This window comes from Pteropus alecto, unplaced genomic scaffold, assembly GCF_000325575.1.
Source record: "Pteropus alecto unplaced genomic scaffold, ASM32557v1 scaffold40, whole genome shotgun sequence".
Taxonomy (NCBI): domain Eukaryota; kingdom Metazoa; phylum Chordata; class Mammalia; order Chiroptera; family Pteropodidae; genus Pteropus; species Pteropus alecto.
This window is the reverse complement of record NW_006431919.1, coordinates 8,046,575-8,063,670: the sequence shown is the minus strand read 5'-3', so window position 1 is coordinate 8,063,670 and position 17,096 is coordinate 8,046,575. Positions and strand designations below refer to the sequence as shown.

Sequence of the window (17,096 nt, the reverse complement as noted above, 5' to 3'; positions counted from 1 at the left end):
TATGCCAGGAGGAGCCACAGCACATGCAAAGGGGTGGTGTTGGCAAAGCAGAGAGAGTGCTGGGGGGAAGGGGAAGTGGTCTACTGTGGATGTAACACAAGCTCGGAGGCAGAGGGTGGGAGAAGGAAGGTCACAGGAGCAGGTGTGGTCCAGATCATGAAGGAGAGGGGTGCTCTGGAGGCACAAGGAGGTTTTGTTTTGTTTTGTTTTTAAATTATCATAGATAGGTAGGCATGAGTGCATATGAATTGCTGTGTTCCCAGTAGCAGCAGAACCTAGGGTCCTTGAGAGCTCCTTTGAGCCTCAGTTGAGTCATTTATCATATGGGGGAGACTCTACCCACCCCTAACACATCCTTCAAGGTTTTTTGAAAACCAATTGAAGAAAAGTTAGAAACGATCTTTGAAGCTAAGCAGAGTTTCAAAAGTATAACCTGCTACTTTTTAAATTAATGATTTAGCAAAGAATTATTGCTAATGGAACTTAGCACAAGGTTGAATGTTTGTTTTTTATCCGAGGAGATTTGTCCTGAGAGTAGCAGAAGGCCCCTCTCATCACACAGTCACACTTTTAGGTCAGCCCAAGGTTAAGCAGTGAGCCCTGCACTACCGTCTTGCTCTCCATCATGAACTTGTACCCTGTCCTCAGGTCCTGGTTCTGCACCTTACAGTTATTATGAGACCTTGGGATCTTTTGCTAACCTCTCTGCCCTCAGTATATTCATCGGTGAAGTGGGGACGTTAATAGGACCTGACTAATGGGGTATGTAAGGATTCATTGGAATATTCCTATAACTGCTCAGTGCCTGGCACAACACTGAGTAAAATGGGGGCTTTTCCATGTGAAAACGTAGTGTGATCCTGATGCTGGTAAGGCCAGGTCAGATTCATCTGTCCTCCCATCAAATGTAGGAAGACATAAAACTTGCTTGGACTAGGTTGACCATGTAGCCCATAGAGAAAGTTCCAAATGCTGACTTCTCAGACCACAGACTCTTCAGAAGCTGGAAGGAAGGCTCCAAGTCAGGTGTTTTGTTTCCTGCCTGGTTAATTGCTTGTAAGATGCTACTAAAACTTACTGCTTCTGATTGAATTAAGTGCCCTAGGAAATCCAGCTTTGAAGAGGTGGGCATGGGAGGCTTTTCTGTGTTTGTATTCACTGTCTATGGACAGCCTCATGCTGGTAAATATGCACTGCTTTCTCTTGCTTCTGGGTGCAGATGCTTTTCCTAACTTCTCCTTTTACCCAACATATCAGCTACCAAAGGTCTGGGGGAAAAAATCAAGTTTGACTACATCCGGATTCTCGAAAATAACGAAAGAACATGCCATTACTTTCAATACAAGAACAACTTGTGTTCTTTTAATGAAAGGAGTCCCATTTAATGGAGCCATAGGGGTCCTTTTATTATTATTATTATTATTATTATTATTATTATTATTTTAAATTTAAAAATGGACACAATGAAGACTTACCCTAACATCACAGACAAGTGAGTTGCTGCTACTTTGGTTATTACAACTTAGAGTGAGAGATGCAGACTGGGAGCCCTCTCCTAGATTTGTTTTGTCTGGCCTTTGTATTGTCTGGAAGATTGGCAAATCGCACTTTCAGTACTGTGAATTTTCAGCTTCTCTTGAAATGGGAAGCTCTGATGACACTGTCCCTATGTTTCCAAGTGGAGTCAACTGAAGAAGAGTCCCTTGTCGACAAGACATTCACTCTTCAGTTCCTAGTACTGTCTGTGGTTTTACATGCAGCCTAGTTCATTCATTGGTGTTACCTGCCTAGAGATGTCCGTCTGTCCATCCATCAGTCCGTCCATCCACCCACCCACTCATCCATCTCTCTCCCTCCCCACCTCTCCTTCTCCTTCTTCTCTCTTTCTCTTTCTCTCTCTCTCTCACCCTCTCTCTCTCTCATCTATCTATCTATTAATGATGGTGACTTGAAAGGAGGTCATAGGATGATGAAGTTTTACAGCCTGAAAGTTACCACATCTTAGTAGAATAGAATATTCTCTCACACACATCTATTTTAGGACCCTTCCTTCTGCTGCCTTCTCAGCTTCATCATTCTATAGACATTTCTATCTCCACTTGGCTTCACTTTTCATGTAAGGCATTGTATGATGTGAGCTTCTCCTACTCTCTTTCCTCTCCACCTATCAGAGTTTCCTTGTCCTGTGATCTCTATTAGGTGGGATACTAGCGGATTATATTCTATTATGGATTCATCCCTAAGAATAGAATTTTCCAGCAAACTCAACATCAGATTTTTCCAGGTTTAAGTCTGGTAGAACAAAACCTATCTCTGTTTTTAGCCACTCAAACCAAAATCTTGCAACTAGTTTGGTTTGGGCCTGGTTGGCTCGACCTGGGTGACATGCGCATCTTCAAAGCAATCACATAGTTGGGGGATGTGAAGCTGTGACTGGCCAGGCCCTGGTCACAGGCACCATCTGGCCCAAATGTAGAATGAGTTCATGCTGCTGATCTATAAGGACTCTAGCGTGAGACCAAGAAAGTTCTCCAAAAGAAGAATGGAAGACTTTTACCGAAACAGAGAAGGTGGATTCTGGATAGTCAACTCACAGGCTCCTTCCACAATCTTGTGAAAACTCTGCACCACTGTGCCAAAAAAAGTGTGTGCAAAAATTTGAATACATTGTTGAGGTATTCAAGAACCCCATGCAGACTATCCACAGACTCTAGAGTAAGAATATCTGGACTAGATATATTCTACATTCTCATCGCATTCTAGCATCCTTTGTTTTCTTAAATGATCAACCAATTTTCATGATAAAATAAAAGCTTCTTTGGAGTTTTGTTTCCCATGTTTATGCTTTCAAGCTGAAGCTGTTTGAGAGTGACATGTGGAGAGGGGAGCAGGGGAGGGCAGGGTATGACCTGGGAGCTACAAAGTACCCTTAGAAAGTCTAAATTATGTCATTGTTCGTTTATAATATTGCTTTAGCTTCATTTTCCATCAGCAGCCTTATGATATCATGAGAAATAGTGCTTAATAAAGTGTCAGACTCTATTTTGCATTATGATTTTAAAATGATAAATTTCTTCCTATATTTTTATGGACTAGAACACACAGACTTATTGGATCACTCATAATATAAACTGGAATAATTTGGAGCTCATGAGATTATTGTCAGTGCTCTGTGGGCATGATGCTCACTGGTCATTTTTATTTGGAGACGGATCCTGAGCTCTAAATCCAAATTAAGGAGTCACTTGTTTTTGTCTGAACTTGGCTTGTGTGGTATTGGAATGCAGGGGTTATTTTCAATGAAAGCCATTGCTTAAATTAAATTTGTTATCCCCAATGGTTTGTGAGCTCGGAGGATGGGAGGCAAAAATGGTTGATACTGAGATGGGGACCAGGAGGGGTGTGTCCAGAAAAATTGAGAGACAAGTGGAGTGAGTTTTAGAAAAAGGTGATGATGATTTAAACAGGTTTCAAAATAATTTTCATCATTAGATACCTTGCTTTTCTTTTGGAGGAAGAGCTTCTTCATCTGATGCCTTTTTCTTTCCTCTTTCTTTTTGTTAGAAAAAGAAGCTTGTTTCTTCTCCTTGAAGAAAAAATTTGTGAAATATAAGCTTTCTCTGGCAACTAGGAACTCTTTTCTTTCTCTGTGGCTTGTGCTGGGGACAAGGTGGGACTGGCAAGGGAATTTAATTTTTCTTTTTACTCAGAGGTGATTTGACAGAAGCTTTTGCACCAAGCCTTAATGACACATGATTAGATGTCCATCCCTTCAAAGAAGTTTACTATTTCTAGTACAAATGTCATCATTGCATTTCTCACATGGTATTGACATTACTATTGATTTAAAAAAATAAAGTAGATACTCATTCTCAAGATTCACTATACATCGAAAAATTTTAAGTACCTTATCCCCTAACCTACTCCCACCAGGACAAGTGTCCTGGTGATTCTGACACAGGTGACCTGAGATCTACACTTTGGTGAGCTTCCACAAGGGCAGGGAGGAAGTTGTCTCTGTGCTTGTGCTTGGCACATAGTTGGTGCTTTGTAAATACTTAGTAAATGAGGGGTGGGCTGAATGACGAAATGGATGACTTAAGGCAATAGGCTGAATCCAAGAAATAGCAAATCATCAAGAGCTTTCAGCACTGGTTTCAACAAAGTCATCAGAAGGGCCTATAGAATTTTGGAGTGAGGAGATTCATGTCATACTTTTTGTTATTTAGACTTTTGTCCCTTTGGGTTGTGCTTAAATGTTTTAAGAACAATGGCAAGTTAAATTTAGAGATAAAATTTAAAATTTTGTCATTGAGGATTTTTTAAGTAGGAAATTGAGGGCACCAATGGTGTGGAATCTGTCCAGTTGATAATTTTTTTATGAATTATGTATATGTGAAACTAATAAATGATCTACGTTTTACAGGGTGTGTGATGGATAGCTCTTAACTGTTCTTGTTTGAATTAGCTGGCAAATCTTAGAGCACAAAGACTGGCAAAGACACTCATTTTTTTGGTTCTTAATTTATTCATCGCAATATGGGGTCACATTCCCTAGGTTCCATGCTGAGTGATACTCACTTCAATTTTTAGAACAATAAAGATGTTTATTTTTTCTTAAAGTGATGCCTGTTTATAGAAAATTCAGAAAATATAGAAAAATGGAAAGAAAGAAATAATCCTTGTGTTATAATAAAAAGTTAACTGCCATTAATATTTAATCAGTTTAAATCAGATATCTATTTACTGTTTTCCACATACAGCCATACTAGATGCTATGGTGAATAGAAAGGCACTCTAAAGGCGTCTGTAGTGTCATGAAGGAGGTGACGATTACTCAAGTAACTGGAGTGCAAGATGTGAAGACCAAGTGTGACAAGAGCTATAACAGAGTGGAAGAGGAGATTAATTCTAGCTGGGATATTTGGGAAAGTTTCCTGGGCACAGTGCATTTAATCTGTACCTGGAAGGCTAAGTAGGATTATGGGAAGCTGAGATGGTATGGGACCCGGGGACACAGCCTACAGTGAAGGTAGGAAGGAAGCTTCATGTTCAAGGCACAGAATGTAACGTGATGTGACTGAAGCAAAAAATACTGGAAGGTGAATAGTGGGGGACCAATGTGCTAGGAAAGGTACAATCTTGACATTATTAAGGACTTTGAAAAAGTCCCTGATCCAACTCCTGCCAGAACACCCACAACAGATTAATACTTCATGAGTATTCAGTCTTACTTGATAATTATTCAAATACCCTGTCATCCTCAGAGTCAAAAAAAAATTTCCTGTAAGTTTGAGTATAAGTTCTTTCCTTTTATTTTATTTTTCTTGTGAAGAAAACTTAAACCAAAGTCATCATGCCCATAGTACCCATGGCATCGAGAGAGAAGAATTGGTACATGTTAGATTCCCTGGGGTTATTTGTTGGTTGAGTGAGTGAACGACAATGTATGTTTATACTTCATAAAGTCTTTAAAAAGTAGTGAGTTGAGTATCCAAGAAAATCCAAATGCTTCAGTTACTTTGGATTTGAACTTCTAGATCTGTCTCTGCCATCTGTCACCTGCACAGGGGAAATTAATATTGAAACCTTTCGAGTACTTAGGAGGAAAAGTAAAATTCTAACATCAGGTTCTAAATGAATCTGCTTTAAAATTTTAAATACGTGAGAATTAAACAGAGAGGTATTGAAAGCCTTTCATTTTCAATCTGTGGCTTTCTGACCGATGGAAAGACATTCAAAGATAGATACTTGTATAACTGGTAAATTCATATAGTATAACTAAGTCCTTAAGCTGATGTTCATTGAATCCTCCCAAGAGACCCAGATCACATTGGTTTTTCTTTGGCCATTCATCGTTCTCCAAATTTTGTTTGGCTCTATGACCAGACCCACCCTCTAGGCTTTCATTATGGTTAAAATCCCTTTGAAATAGGCAAGAGTCATGAGCAAATTTATAATTTCTAATTAAGAATATTCTAGTGACAATACCTGAACATTTTATGCTGACTTCAGCAGTAATTTTGAATGAATTTGGAGATGTTAATAATATATGGTCAATGTCCCATACTCTCATAATATAATATACATAACACACAAAGGAATGCAGCCTAGTGGATGTGGGCTTTGGAGCCAAACTGCCAAATCCCAGCTCTGCCACTTACTAGATAGGAAACCTTGGGCATATGATATAACTTCTCAACATCATTATCTATAAAACGAGAATGAAAATAGTACTCCATAGGGTTGTCATGAAGAGTAGATGAATTACTACATATCAAGAGCTTACAACAGGGCATTGCAGATGATATACTCATGTGCTTGCTCTAATTACTACTAAGTTGAGGGACTGAGGCTCCTCCTACCTCATGTTGTATGCTTGGCTCTGTGGGGTGGGATGTTGTTGCTGAAGCAAAGTGACCACTGCACTTGTGTGTTTTCCAGCCTGGGCACCGATTTGCACCAGTGACCCAGAGGCCTGAGATCTGATGTCTCTCTCAGATCCTATCCCCAGGTCTTCAGCGTCATGTGATTCCTTGCATATCATGTTCCTTAGAATGGAAACAGTTTAAGACAGTCTGTCCTCAGTCTGTCCCCAGCCTTGAGAAGGACAGACCAACACTTGGGTTTGTTCTCTGCCTTGTTCCTACTACATATCAAACTATTAGGATGATATCAATGTCCGCCCAGGGCCAGTGTTTGCACCTTAAACATTGTGGCAAGAAACACTTGGCATTTGAGTAGTCTTTGTAAAAGAATATCTCTGAAGATGAATGCCTTCCCAACTACACACAAGCTTACAGTGCTTTGGATGAGTCAGACGTTCTCATTTAATTTCCGGTCAAACCTCGCAGTGGTCTCTGTTAAGCTACAGCACTCTCGCTCTGACTTCCCTTCTCTGTGTCATTTCTAAAGAATTGCAATTTATTTTTCCCCATTGGTCACCAGTTATTTGTTCTCCCCTCTCTCATTTCATTATCCCGATGTCTTTTCCCACCTTGACTTCTGGCATGAGGACTATGAGCAGTGGGTCCTTTTTCTTAAAACTATTTTTAAATTCTTTAGTCTGTTGCTATGATATCCCAACACCTTTTTTCCTCCCCGTAAATCCTTGCCACTAATTATGTTCTTTTATCAAGGCCAAACTCTGAGCTCTGAGGTAATGAGTGCTTTTCAAGATGATCATATTCATCCCTTCAGACTGAGAACACTTTCCAGAAATGCCCAAGATCCAAGGGACCTTGGCCAGGGGAAAAGGTAAACTCCTTGAAGTCAGTGTCCAATAATAGGGGCAGCCACATGCTCGCCCCCTGGGATCCCCAAGATAGTGCCACAACTTGGCGTCATTCCCCCTTCTACTGCGGGGAGCGGGGAAAATTTGCTTCGGCCATGTAGAATCCCCTCCATGATCTTATTTCTCCCCTTTCTTCGTTTGTCACCTCTCGAACAGAACTGCAGGGGTTCAAGTCAAGGCAGGTGCTCTCCCATCAGTGCATTTTAATATTAGAAAAGGAGGGAAGGTTAGCTTGGTGATGAGGAACCTTTGCCCTCACTCAGCCCTCCCTTATGACATCATGGGATTTTGGCAGACTTATGGGTATCACATTTTCACATGGATGAACTGTACTCTACAACTTCTTCTGTGTACCAGGATCCCAAAAGTGTTGACATTGAAAATAGGGTTTTTTTCTTTCTCGCTGTTTTAGCTCCCTTGTTTTCAAGGGAGACCTGTTTTTCATGGCAGTGGCCATGGGTCTCTTGTTTACCTCTCCACAGAGGGCTGCCACGGGGTACTGAGGGCATTCTGTAGCCCTTGGCAGCTCGGACAGTCTGAGTAGGCATAGCCGCTTTCTGGTTAAAATTTTCAATTTGCGAGAATCCTTGTACTCCTGGAAAGTCTTCATTGGTTCTATCTGGGCAGTAGATTTAGTCTTGGAGGCTGGCAGTTCAGTGCTTCATTGTCAAAGCAAAGATGATGGTGCAGTCCATGGAGAGAGGCAGATGGTGCAGTCACTGGAGGGTACAGAGGGAAATGCCTCAGGATTCAAAGGCATTTTGAATCCTGAGGCATTTCCCTCTGTACCCTCCAGTGAGTTTGTGTGTGGGAGCAGCTTGAACTGCACACAGAAGGGACCCCATAGTTGTCTCCACACAGCTGTTTCCTGCCCTGGGCTGGACTGAGTCTCCGTGTCCTGCATATCTTTGGAAGAGATCATCTGCCACATAACCATCTGTGGGTATAAGTCAGAAGAACTTTCGGGGAGCCTTAAGACTGCAAATGGGGGTTTTATGTCTTGGTTTAGGTGTGCCTTGATGCTTTTCCTTTCCAGTCTGGGCATTATGAAAGCAGCTGAAAACATCTAAACGTGATTTTTCAGAATTTGGTTGGGGGAGGTAAAAACTCAACCTGCTCAGCCTAGTGCTATTGCAATGCTTTGCATAATAATTAATGATGTACAAGCTGTTGCTTAATGGACAGTTTTACTGTGTGTGCCCTTCAGTTGTGACTAGCTGGAGTCCTCCATGATTTAAGCTGCCACCTTTCTCCTTTATGAGTCTTGCCCATTGGATAAAGCTGCTGTAGTCATTATTCTCTCTCCTTGGTTTCTGCTTTCTCTTTCTTTTTTGTAGGTCACTCAATGAAGCTTAGTTTGCCTTAGTTATGTAGATCTTCATTTCTTTTCTTAAACAACATTCAAAAAGAGTTTTTTTTTTTTTTTGTATCTGAAAATCTCAACATGTCTGAGTGCTAGGCAGTAAGCAGTTACCAGAGATAAATGATGATGAAAATAGTTATTTCTTTTTCTATGCCATTTACTATTTAAACACTCCACATATGATATTCATTTAATTCTCAATAACATTCTGAAGTAGGTTCTAGTATCCCCCCCATTTTACAAATGAGAAAATTGAGGCACAGAGAGGTAAAATAATTTGTCTAAAGTCATACAATTAATTAAACAGTGAAAATAAATTTATGATGAAAACCACATAGGGGTCCTGGGAGAAAGATACCGTTATTCTCACGTTTTAATAAGGCCACTGAGGTTCAAGGGTATTGTCAAGATTTGCCCAGTCTTACCTTATCTCCAACCTGGACTCTTGTCCAGTATACTCTACTGCTGTCTTTATTGTAGAAGTCTTGGGTTTTGTTTAGTTGAGCAAATATTTACTGGACACCCACTGGGTTCTGAGTCCTGTGCCATGTGCTGGGTAAACACAGTTGACTTTCTGTTATTTTACATCCTCATATGAATAGGTCAGATCCTGCTGGCTAATTCTATGCATTTTCCTTTTGGAAGAGCCTGCAGGGACATCTGGTATCCAGCGCCTTGCTAGTTACATGGAAGCTACTCAATATACTGAATATCTATTGACTGGTAAAATGTGATACGAGTAAATCATTTTTACTCGTATCAAATCAATTTTGTTCTACCAACGTATGTGTGCGATTCAGTTAATGTTCAGTGATGGGCTAATGTCTTATATTATAATGAACCAAAACACAACTTTTTAATAGGATTTCACTTTTGGTTTTATGACTACCCCTTTCCTAATTAAAGGAGTAGACTAAAAAGCTCAATAGCTCGGGTACTGAGCTCTTATGGGTTGGCTTTCGAAAAGCTAACTTTATGCTGGAAATATACAACTAGAAGTCAGGATACATGGATGATAGTTCTAATAAAGTTTATTTAACTAATAAAACTGTGTGACTATTGTGTTTCCTGATATCTCTCCATTTTCTCATATGCACAATAAGGAAGTTAGACTAAGTAATCGTTAAGGCAATGTAGGGAATTAGTTTAGTTTTGACTGTAGATAAATACCTTAATTTTGTTGAGGTTTAGTTTTCTTGCCTTTTAAATGGGTTGATAATTCCTGGTGTGCCTAAGTTATAGAATTTCTGTGAGATTCAGTGAGATACTGGGGATATAAACGCTTTACACAAGATGATATATTCTTATGGAAAGTTAACGAAAAAGTGTTGGGTTTCTCATTACTCTGTTTCCCCTACCCCCAAAGACGGGAGTTTCATCCTGGTTGAGCTATTTCCTTGCGTTTATGGAACTCTTTGGAACTCTGCAGGGTCAATAGGGGCTTTGTCCTGCTGCAAGTCAGTTTCCCATGGTTGGGGTAAGACCACTACGCTCTTTCTCCTGACGACACTTTATCAAACACACTCGCCACACAAACCATGGCAATTCATTAAACAAAAGTGAGGTTTTGAGTTACAATAACCTTCACTTTGTTAAAAGCTCCCTCAAAATGTGAGGTCTTCTCCGCAGGCCAGCAGACGTGTACGGGACCCTGGCTTTACAAATACCTTAAAAACAGCCTGATAAAACCATCCCCCAAATTCATGTGCCACGTCTAGTTCTATATCTCAGTGTGGATATTTTTAACTCCTGCTTCTAACTCCTCTCAGTTTCTTTAAGGAAGTGTGATCCGAAAGGGTCAGACATTTGGCATCTACTTAAGGGAAAACTTTGAAAGAATTCCTGAGGCTCCCCCTGGGGTAGGGCTGGCTTTCCCCACAAGAAGCGGCCCTTCAGAGCGTCTTTGCCACATAAGGGCTTGTGAAAGGCCCTGGGCACCAGTTGATGCCATCTCTTCCCCACGACAGATGGTCGAGCCTTCAATTTCAGCAAGCGATCCGCTGTTGAGAGGGCGGGCAGGAGCTTCTGCCAGCATGCCAAGCGACAGGGCAGCTTAGGGTAACGGGGATCCGGTGTGTGCCCGGCATAGCTTTTGTGCTAATGATGGGCTGCTGACAGGCACCTCAGCCCTGCCCATCATGGAGCAGAAGATCCTCGCTCCCTTGATTCTGTTTTTCTCTGGCAGAGCTGGCATCCTGTTTGCCTGTCTTTCAGAATCCATGTTGGCACCAGATGGACCCCCTCATGGTGGCTCGCAGTTGTCTGACTCGAAGATGCCAGGGGGTGTGCTGACAGCTCCTTCTAACACAACCTTAATCTGGCTGTCGGGTCTGGGCTCAAATGGCTTAAATATACACAGGTGGCAAATATTATCAACCCTGGGCAACCATGGAGGGAGGGAGAATGGCAGTGACGTCTCCCTCCGCAATGTTCCCGTTGCCGGTATGGAAATAATCATACCAATAACTACTTGTACAATTGCTCTTCTTTACTTTTATTAGGATAATTGTTATCGTAGTACAATTAGTATTAATATCAATACTGTACTATTTCTATTATCACTAAAACTACTATAGTGTAATGGTTAAGAGCACAGTCTCTGTCTAAATTTGAGGTCTAGATTCACACTTCCTGACCTTTGGGCAAGTTATTTAACTTCTCTGAACCTCAGTTTCCTCATCTATAAAATGGGATAAATAGCAGAGGTTGTTTGGGAGGATTAAATGGGAAAATAAATTTGAAGTTCTTTGCAGTGTGCTGGGCATGAGATAAGCACCTAATCCACGACGCCGTTATTCTTGTCACTGCCACCATCACCATGCTTACCGTGCGGCGGGCACTATAGGTTATTGCGATTAATTCTCACAATTGCATTATAAGGTAGAAACTTATTATATCGAATATATAGATTAAAATAGTGTGATGCAGTGAAAGTCAGCTGCTTACCTCATTCTAGTTATTTCTAAAGGCTGTGGCTTTTCCACCTTGTCAACTTAGTGGTCATCAGCCCTCTCTTGAGATGGCTTTTAAATATGCCCTTCCAACTAGCTGTGCTTGAAGGGAATACCCAGTCTTCACGTTTCAGGTGTCTTTGGATGTAGGCTGAAACCCCAGCAGGATGGCAGACTTACTGTCCTGAGCGCCACCTCTTTCAATAGTTTCTGAAAGCCTCGTATGATCACTAGAGCCACCCAGCACTTCTGAGAGCTCAGATGAAAGGGACAATACGAAGGTGCTTGGGACTGTGACCAGTCCTTTAACCTCCATCCTTTCCCAAGTCTACCCAATGGAAAGAGGACACAAGTCAGGACCAGCTGATTGCCTAGGGAGTGACAATGTTGCTCCTTGTGGTAGGGAAGGAGTACCAGAGTCAGATTTCATTTTACACAGTTGGGCTTCAGCCGTACTCCACAAGTCATTTGTCTTGTAGGAAAGGTTGATAAACCTTGGCCTCTGCAGAGAGAACCTAAAACTACGGGTGACATTATTCAGAAGCCAGTTTTTATTGATGGGCAGCTGAATGTTGCTTGATGTTGAAAGAGCCATTTCAGGAAGATGTTTACATTTTAAAATGTTATTCTTTTGGTTGACAAAATTATTGTCTCTCTTCAAAGAGTTATTCCCGCATCATGCTCCCCTCTCGGCAGATGCTGAGAGACCAGGGAGGAGAGAGAGTCTTCTAGGACTTCTCTTAGTTTATATTCAGAAATTGGTTAAACTTGGTGCATCTTTCTTCTATGCTCTCATTACGGAGGACCCTGGTGTTACTTGGTTGATAGACTTTGTGCTCAGAGCTAAATTCAGACTGAGCCATCGTGGTGTGAGAGTTCTTCACGAATTATGTGTATTGAGGTGAGAAGTTTACTCCGGTGCAGACGTGATGCAGGAGAAAGGTGAAGAAAGGAAAATCCCTACAAGAATTTAACTGACTGTCACTTTAATGCATTCTGATAGTTTTGGAAAGTATTTGGGCCTGAAATCCACAGGTCTAAAAGTAAAAAGGAATGCAAAAACTTAAAGTGGCTTTTTAAAATGCTTCTTTCCCCAAACCTGGGCAAGTGGAGAACATGCAGGCACCTAACGTGCATGCCCTAGCAGGATGCCTTTGATGTCTTCTGCCTTTACCTCATGGACTTACACAATTGCGACATAAGAAATGTCACAAATTATAGGGTGACTATCTAATTTATCATTCATAACAGGGCACTTTTGCAACTTAAAGTGGGTACTATTAATAATTACAATAATACAGCTGGTATAAACTGGGATTGTTCCTGGCAAATTGGGACCTTTGGTCACTCTAGCAAGTAAAACCCATGGATATTACACTAAAACCAATTTAGGGACCAAGGTGGCAATGAGGCGGTACATTTCTTATTTAATTGCAAATAAGTTTTGTACGTAGTGTAAGGAAAACATACAGGGTATATTTGAGAAGTCGAAAGACTTCAGTCAGCATGTGAGTTTTACCTACAGCCCATGGGTACTATTAATCAGGATGTTTTATTTGGAGATGCTAAGATAAGTGTTTACCATCTCCTTCCACTCATCCAGCGTGGATTTTGCCAGGTTGTCATCTGTGAATTTACGGGGCTTAAATTACATGTTGTTAGGGACCATGAGTAATTCTCAGGCAATTATACCCAATTGGAACCTACCTTAAATTATGGTAAAGACTGCCTCTGTCTGAGAGAAAATACTTCCTTGGGGGCTTAATTCTTTTGTGAGATCTGCTGGCGGTATTGGGAGCGTTTCATTCCAGCTTGGATGTAAAACAAAGGCTAAAAATTTAAAATATTGGTTCTAACACCATTTTGAATGTTTCAGAACACGTGCATAGAATGTACAACCCAGAAGCGACTTACTACTTTTTCCCTTCTCTGTCAGGACTAAAATGCTAACTGTGATAATTTTTTTCTTCATAGATTCTTCTTGAAATTTTTCCTCAAATGTAACCAAAATTGCCTAAAGAATGCAGGAAACCCACGTGACATGCGGAGATTCCAGGTAAGTTCGTCTTGTCTTTCTTAAATCTCAGTAATGACATGAATATCAAAAGAGGATAAAAAAAAATATGTCTTAGGCAGAAGAAGACAGAGAGTCTAGTTGGTTCCCCAGAGATGAAGAGCAGGTGAGGTTCTTGGTCTCTCAGGTCTCTGCTGTCTAGGAGTTGTTTTTATTAGAGAAGAATTGGGATCACACCACCTGCGTTCGCTGGTTTAGCCTTCTTTGGCTCCCAGAATGGACTCACAGACTTAAACCTCTGCAGGTTAAATGAAATACATAGAAAGCATGAATTGTTTGCCTAAAGTTTTACAACTAGAAAACTGGTAGATAGGAGCTTTGTTCCTTCCTTTCTTTCTGTTCTCTCCTTCCAATCTTGAAGATTGTTAGCAGTAATTATCACTAAAAATGGACCCCTGAAGAAGCAGGGCATATCTAGACCGATATGAGTGACACTCAGTTTTGTTTCAGAAGTGTCCTTGTATAGAACATGTAAATGTTCTCAAGCATCCATCAGATCTGCCACCACTTAAAGCATGAGTGACATGCTAACCTCATCTAATCATACATTTACTAAAAGAAAAAGATGGGAAAGCAAATGTGTTAACTTCAAAGACACAGAATGGTAGTCGGGTTTTAGTAAAGGTTGTTAAGTCCAATCAGGTGCTTCTCAAACTCAAAAGTGTCAAGAATCCCCTGGGATTCTTGTTAAAGTGCTAATGAAATTCTGGGGTGAGCCCAAAATCCTGCATTTCTAACTCTCTCCCAAGCGAGGCCAGTGCCATGGACCACACTTTGAATAGCAAGGTTCTAGGCCCTAGTATTGCTCTCCATCTAATTTCACGGCTAACTCGTTTGCATGGTCAGTATTAGTTTCCCTTTCAGCGGTGCAAAGACCCGGATATGTATGCCCTCACAGTCTGCATGGAGCTTAGAGTAAGCTCTTAGGTAGAGTTAGTCAGCTTTAAGTATAGATTGAAATGTATGATCTCTGAGAGGATCTTTAAAACCTTTAGCTGCACAATCTCTGATGGGACAAAGAAAAGGGATAATTCTAAGAGACGATTTTTGGATATCCAGATCTCTCAGTCTCCAAGATGAGTGAGATGTATTAGCCTCATGAAAGAACAAATTCAGTGGAAAGAAGACATTCTCCTCTGATATTGGGAAGTGTTTCCCTGACATCGTGGTGGCCTTGCCACCTTTTGCCCTGACAGAGGTGAATGGGAAGAACTCTTAGATTCCCAAAAAATGCTCCCCCTGGCTTGTTTCTGATCCCAAGCTGGTAGACTTGACACCCTTGTTTCCGCACAGGACTTTCCGAGTTGAGTTGGAGTCAGGTTTGCTCGTGAAACAGCACATGTGAGCGACGCCACTAGGTGTGTGTCGCTAAGTGTCTTGCAATATGAGGCCAGGATTCAGTATAAACTGTTTTGCAGCTTGCTTAGGCCTTGAGATGAGTCATATATCTCTGCTGTCTAGGAGCCATATAACCAAGCTTGGGTTAGGCATATCTAGGCACAAATCAATCCATGGCTGATAAACATGTCTAGTAGGCACGTGTAAAGCCTTCTGAATATCAGGGTCAACTCTGTCGTGCTTCTCAGGACAGCAGAGTTAGAGATGGACTTTGGTGACATTGAGAACCTAAAAGAACATTTGTGTGAGATTTCTGGGGCCTTGTTTCCCCTCATGGGATCTGCTAATAAAATGTCTGAAAGTCTTAAATTACAGGAATGTAGCTCTTAGATGGGAACCTAACTCAGTCTGTTATTTTTGAGAATGTCTAGAGTTTTCTTTTTGCAGACAGAGTAGTTACTTTTTGTGTAGTGGGAGAGTTACTGAGATGAGGAGGCACGAGTTAGATTTCTGGAGAGCCTCAGTTTCTTCACCTGTAAAATGGAGTAAAAATGACGATTCTGCTTATTTTACAACACGTGAAAGAAAGACATTTTGAATGCATAAATAATTTGCAAATGATAAAATAGAAATGTAAGCCTTTGGAGAAAATACATGTGATAAATTAAAGCTGGGTCAGTATTTCAGTATAGAGTTTCTCCAGTCTGGGTGCAATTGACATTTTAGATGGATTAATCCTTTGCTGGGGGAGGGGAAAGGAGGGATTTGTCCTGTGCTTTTGTAGGAAGTTTAACCATTGTAACTGGTCTCTACCACTAGATGACAGTAGAGAACCCCGCCCCCACTCCTACCCCCCCACTCCCTCGCCGTCGTGACAGACCAAGATATCACCAAGACATTGTCAAATGTCCCCTGGTTGAGGTGGCGATACAAAATTGCCTCTGGTTGAGAATCATTGGTTCAATCCTATACCTGGTAACCTCTGACAGACTCTTCTTGGTAACAGTGCTACTGTCCAAAAGAGTGTACTCTTTGATTAGGCACAAGAGCTACCTGACATAACATCCATACTGTCCTTCAAATACAAACGATTTATCTGAACCCTGACAATGCTCTTTCCTATGATTCTCCAACTGGTCCTAAAGTAGGTGGACCTCTCTCAAAAGGAGGAGCTTCCTTGGCCATCCCAGAGTCCACATTTGAGTTAAAGAGCTGTATCTCTTTCTACCAGGAACAACAAATTCCTTACTGCATCTCAGATTTAACTCGCTTTGTTCCTATCACCCACTTTTTGCTTCCTGGGAGAGGATAGAGGAAACCTGTAACAGAATGAATGCTGACTCATTTTGTCTTGTGTCTGTGTACATTTACACTTTTTATCAATTATCATTTTACATAATTAGCACATGGTCTTATGCACAGGGATATTTATGCCCCAGAGAATGGATGAATTGCCTCAATAGAGTTAAAGTAAAATTTCAAATATCCCTTATTCAACCTTTCGTTTTTTTCTCCAGTCTTAGTTCTTTTATGACCGTTTCCTCCTATGTTTCTCTGCATCGTTTCATGCTGGTAGCCCCTCCATCCTTCTCAAACTCATCTTTTCCCTTGGATCATAACAACATTCATTCATTCTCAGTCTCCTCCAAGGGATGCTCTTTGTCTGCTGTCCTGTAAGTGCTGGTGTTCCCTAAGTTTTCTCATGAGATCCAGATCATTTTTCACTCTATAGGCTCTCTTCTGTATCTTCTCTACCTCCAGCATCTTAATTACATTTTGAGTATTGAGAACTCTTGAGTCAGGTTCCCTGAGACCTGACATTCAGATTCTGACCTAGCCCAACAGCTGCCTGCTGGGTATTTCCAGTAACTTCAACTCAGTGAGCCCCAAACTCTATCATAATCCTTCTTTTTTTTTCTTGTGCCTCTATCCCAAGCTGGCTACTCTTCCTGTTTCCTGTCTTGGTTTATTCCTAACTGCATTAAGTGCCGGAGAGATGATTGTTTTATACTGTGTCTGCATTCGGTGTGTTCCTTATACCTGTGTATAAATACATGTGTCCATACATGTATCTCG

At 41.1% G+C, this 17,096-nt stretch overlaps 1 protein-coding gene across 9 annotated transcripts in view; it reads left to right on the top strand.

The window, feature by feature from the left end:
- The window catches only part of EBF1 (early B cell factor 1), a 372,164-nt gene that overhangs the window by 218,568 nt on the left and 136,500 nt on the right, over window positions 1-17,096 (top strand). For all 9 annotated transcript variants that reach the window (XM_015585196.2, XM_015585198.2, XM_015585197.2 and 6 more), the window contains one exon: window positions 13,583-13,664. In XM_015585196.2, the coding sequence (XP_015440682.1) occupies window positions 13,583-13,664 (82 nt within the window). The remainder of the gene's footprint in view (window positions 1-13,582; window positions 13,665-17,096) is intronic.